This window comes from Camellia sinensis, chromosome 8 (assembly GCF_055761805.1).
Source record: "Camellia sinensis isolate YWXY chromosome 8, ASM5576180v1, whole genome shotgun sequence".
Lineage (NCBI taxonomy): Eukaryota > Viridiplantae > Streptophyta > Magnoliopsida > Ericales > Theaceae > Camellia > Camellia sinensis.
In genome coordinates this window covers 64,324,970-64,330,231 of record NC_138968.1, presented here as the reverse complement: position 1 = coordinate 64,330,231, position 5,262 = coordinate 64,324,970, and the positions used below count along the sequence as shown (strand labels likewise).

Here is a 5,262-nt window from a genome sequence, read left to right as displayed (position 1 = left end):
CTTCATAGGGTAAATCATTAAAAAAAAGTTAGGTAGTCTTCCTTATTATAGACATAAATACAAAAACAAGATGAAAGACAAGTCAAGTATTGCCACAACGCAACATAGTTATGGTAATAGAAAAGATTGCCTCAAAAGGGTAACATACCCTCAAAAGATTCTTTTGTAAGTACAAATACAGCAATCTTAAATTTGAATATCTAAGCCTAGATTATTGTAGATAGAGAGAGAATTTGTTTCCTAAGGTTTGGGTCTTTGAAAATAAATAGGTAGATAGAAAGACAAATGATGGAATATAATAAGCCTGTTTGTTTGAACCCTTTTTCTAGCAAAAAATATCAAAAATCAAATTCAGCGAATCAAAGCAATTCAATTCTACGATTCACCAATTCATCTACTATTCACAATTATTTCGAATTCAAGCAACTTGTTTGTATAGATTCGAATTGTGAATTGTGCAATTCTAATAACAGAGACAGTAGCAATTTTGAGAAAAGTAATTTAATTGACTTTTTATTTTGTAAGACCATATGCTTGTAAGTCATGCACTGAACAGACTATACATTTCAACATATTTTGAGAAAATATCTTTTGACAAAATCACACATCTTCTTCACACACACACACACACCTAAACAAACCCACACAACACAAGCTCTTCTAAAAACATAAAAACCATAAACAGAGACAGTGTGGACAAAAACAGTCAAGCATAGCAGTCCAACCATGGCAGTCATGAACAGTCTAGCACCTAAGCATAGCATTCTTGCATCAAGCAGACAAAGTTCGACAAAAACAGCAGCAAACTGTCAAATTCAGCAAACAGAGACAGAGCAGATGAGGAAATCTGCCACAGATTGTTGAAAATTCAGATCTGCCACAGATCTGCCACAGTCTACTCACCATATTCTTAATTGCCCCCATTACATGCTCAAAACAAGCCGGACAAAGAAACAAACTGAGTTAAAACTCTAGGTCCGTATCTATATCAAAATCATTTTCTATCTCATCTTCTTCTTCGTCATCACCCGCGATGGATAGTTCATCATCGTCATCACAGATGAAAGCATCATCCATAACTTGTACACGCTTATTGAACTGAGAAACTTCCATTGAAATAATTTCAGGTTCAATGTCATCCCAGCGCAAAACAACATCATCATCAATAGGCTCAGTTGGTACAACAGTACTGGCTTCATCATCTTGCAACACTTCATCAAATTCTGGCACATCCAGCTCTGGCACATCCCAAATTCGTCGATGTTGAAACTTTTCCATGACTCGCCAATTCAGCCCTAACTTCGTATCATAAACATAGAAAACTTGTTGAACTTGGCTTGGGAACACAAACGAGTCATCTTTATACCATCGACTTCTTACGTCAACAGTTGTCACATGTGGTTCGACCCGCAAAGTTCGACTACTACCGGTGTTATACCATTCACATTCGAACAGAACAAGCCGATGTCCAAACAAATATGTCAGTTCCCACACTTTACAAAGGTAGCCGTAGAACTTTATCAATTGGCCTTGGTGGTCGCCTTCCACTACCAACCCACTATTTTGACATTTACGACGGTTGTCACGGTCGATAGTATGGAACCGGACGCCATTACAAATGCATCCCGAATATGTGTTCACTAAGGCATTAGGTCCATTGGCTAATGACCACATCTCATCAGTTGCTTCGGGTGACTTTTGATTTCGCAATTGGTTAATCTATACAAGAAAGTACGTCATGTCAATTCAAACTTAGAATAAATAAACGTTATCTGCAAACTACACACTGACGCGTTTTAGCTTACGCGATGTTTGAACCATTTAGGAAACTCTTTGCATTGTCGCGTTGCAATGTTGCATGAACTTCCATATTTTTTTTTGCAACACGAGCTTGTGTTCCCTAGTTAATACAATGTAAGTCACAAGTAATTGGAATTATGAAGACTTTCAAAAATATACACCATGTAGAAAATGTATGTTGCATATATGATGAGGAATCGTACTCTAGATATTTGTCCACTTCCAAACTATTGTGTAGGACAAACCAATGCGCCAATTCGCGGTCAGCTACGGACACATCAATTGCCCTTGGGAGGTGACCAAAAGGTCGGACATTTTGAGTGAAAATCGCCAACCCCGGGCCATTGTCACCTCCATCGTAGTTCCTTTCTTCCCGGTTAAACACCGTTTCAACTCCATGCAAATACAACGAACAAAACGTCGTACACTCTTTCGATATGTAGCCCTCTGCAATGGAACCTTCTGTGCGAGCTTTATTGCCCGCAAATCCTTTAAGAAGTCCGAGCATCCTACATGTACACATTGGCCTGATCGTTAGTGTGGTCATATTGAACTATAATTACATGAAAAAAGTTAAGAAACTCGTAGTTCTACCTCTCAATAGGATACATCCATCGATATTGCACAGGCCCTCCAAGCCTAGGCTCGTAAGGCAAATGAATTGCCAAGTGGACCATCACATCGAGAAAAGTAGGAGGGAAAATCTTTTCAAGCTTACACAGTATAAGTACGATTTGTTCTTGTAATTTCTTAAAATCAGTCACCCTCAAGGTCTTTGAGCACAACTGTTTGAAAAAAGTTCCCAACTCAAACAATGTGGTCCCAATCTCGGTAGGAATGTATCCTCGCATCCCAATGGAAAGAAATCGTTGTAGAATGACATGACAGTCATGACTCTTCAGGCCAACTAGCTTACCACCATTCGCGGTGACACAATTGGATATATTTGCTGCATAGCCATCAGGATACTTAATCGATTTCAAGAAATCAGAAAACCCTATTCGTTCTGCCGAGGACAATGTGTACAATGCCGGAGGCTTCTCAAAAGAGCCATTTGCATGCCTTATCAAGTGTAACTCCTTTCGTATTCGCATGTCCTCCAGATCCAAACGTGCTTTGTCCGTGTCGTTGTTCTTCCCATCTATGCTCAATAGTGGCCAAAGTAGATTGTCACATATATTCTTCTCTATGTGCATGACATCAAGGTTATGTCGAAGCTTAAGCGTTTTCCAATAAGGTAGGTTGAACAAAATGCTTCTTTTTGTCCAGTTCGGAGTTGGATTTTCAGTCCGTTGTCTTTTTTGGTTGGTTGGATGCTTTCCATACGACCTGTACGTCCCCAAATTAATTTGGTCCAGTATTTGTTCTCCCGATAACTCCACAGGTTTGGACTGATTCTCAATTTCATCATTGAATAGCTTACTTCTTCGCCAATTATGGTTATCAGGTAAGTACCGCCGAGCATCCATATACCCTACCTTACTTCGCAACCCCTGAGATGATGCATCGATGTTACAATTAGGGCAGGCTAGGTAACCTTTTGTTCTCCAACCAGATAAAGAACCATATGCAGGAAAGTCGTTGATGGTCCATACGACTGCTGCATGCATTGTAAATATTTGGTCGTTTGAGGCATCATATGTTTGCACACCATGCTCCCACAGACTAGTTAACTCTTCTACTAATGGTTGCAAGTAAACATCGATGTCTCTTCCAGGTGCAGATCGTCTGGGAATAAGTAATGACATCATGAAGAATGGATCTTTCATACACTTCCATGGAGGTAGATTGTAAGGCATTAAGATTACGGGCCACATGTTATACGATGTACTCATATTTTCGAATGGATTGAAACCATCCGTGGCAAGCCCAAGCCTTACATTCCGAGGATCTGCAGAGAACGTAGGATGCAGCCTATCAAAGTCCTTCCATCATCCACATGCTTATCTTTGTGCCATCTCATATGTGCGGCTGTTTTTTTCGACATGTACAATCTCTTCAACCTCGGTGTCAAAGGAAAGTACCTCAGTATTTTGTGTGGAATTTTCTTACCCGTCTTGTCGTTCAACTTGTATCTAGACTCCGTACATGTAGGGCAATTCTCCAACGTGGCGTTGTCCTTCCAAAATAAACTACAATCATTCTTGCATGCATGAATGGCCTCATATCCCAAACCCAATTCACGTAAGAACTTTTTCGCTTCGTAAAGGGTCCATGGAACATTTTCATCACACTTTGGTAGAATGTCTTTGAAAACTTGCATAACCATATCGAAAGATTTGTTGCTCCATTTATTGTACACCTTCACGTGAAGCATCTTAATTACGATGGACAAGATGGAGAACTTTTCACACTCTGGATATACTTTGCGTTGAGCATCATCAAATAACTTCATGAACTTCAACAAATTGTGCCTCTCTGAACTAATATGTTCATCGTCGATATGATCATCCATGAGACCACTCATGTAAATCTCTTCTAACATGGTTGGAAGTTCATCCACATGTTTGTGATTGGTTGTCATTCCAGCTCGGTGGCTTTCAGTATCATCGTTTCACATAGTAGGATAAGCACGAAACATGGGAACGTGTTCCCCGTGGTGGACCCAAGTTCGATAAGAACATGCGATTTCTCTTCGAATCAAGTGCAACCGTACAACGTGTGGACTAAATTTTGTGCCGTTCAAGCAATCAACACAAGGACAACGGATTTCATCCTGCGACCCTAAATTCTTCGTAGTGAACTCAATAAATGACTGAACACCTATAAGGTACTCTTTACTTTTTAGCCTATCGGTGATTATCATCCAACTCTTGTCCATTATTGGAACAGTACACATCAAGCGAAGATGAACCTGGGAATGGACGGCAACTTGGAAAAACATGCTGTACTGGAAAAGAGCTTAAGTAAGTTTACGGGTTCGATTAGCATTGCAATAATGAAGTGAACGAAATAGTAATAACCATTTCAACTCATACATGAACAATTGTGACATACATGAACAATTATATGTGAAGTCATCTTACAGGGAGACATATAATTGTATCTTGATGAACAATTATACGTACTTTTTAAAATCATTTCTTGTTTCATAGGGTTAATTTAGTACTTCAGTTGCCCATACCCTTTAAATCCATTGCTCTCTTTAACTATTTAGTTAATTTTGTCACATGTTCACTGATTTTGTTGTCAGTATGTATAAGAAAATTTTGAAAATCACTTTGGTTTCTATTCCGTAGGATCCACATAAAGGTTTTCCATTCACATGTTCATGATATTATTTTACATATTAGTCAAATAAAAAGAGATTCATCATTCATCCTACATTGAATTCCATTAAACAGATTCAATATTAAACAGATTCAGATTAATAAAATATTAAATAGATTCACTATTAACAGATTCAATATTAAACAGATTCAGATTCAATATTAAACAGATTCAATAATAAAATATTAATAT

General features: G+C 38.5%; 1 protein-coding gene across 1 annotated transcript; it reads right to left on the bottom strand.

The window, feature by feature from the left end:
• Positions 1 to 963: 963 nt before the first annotated feature.
• LOC145797798 (uncharacterized) lies at positions 964 to 4,324 on the bottom strand. Its single transcript, XM_082885219.1, has 4 exons — positions 3,853 to 4,324; positions 2,395 to 3,691; positions 2,072 to 2,309; positions 964 to 1,719 (listed from the first exon to the last, which is right to left on the bottom strand). Exons 1-4 carry the CDS (start codon positions 4,322 to 4,324, stop codon positions 964 to 966), a joined length of 2,763 nt encoding a protein of 920 aa, XP_082741345.1.
• Positions 4,325 to 5,262: the final 938 nt, after the last annotated feature.

Coding starts and splice junctions, on each gene's coding strand:
- LOC145797798 (XM_082885219.1), bottom strand. CDS start 4,324: ATGACAACCAATCACAAACATGTGGATGAACTTCCAACCATGTTAGAA. Junction 3,692..3,852: donor CAAGTTGAACGACAAGACGG/GTAAGAAAATTC, acceptor CGTTCTCTGCAG/ATCCTCGGAATGTAAGGCTT. Junction 2,310..2,394: donor TGGATGTATCCTATTGAGAG/GTAGAACTACGA, acceptor GTGTACATGTAG/GATGCTCGGACTTCTTAAAG.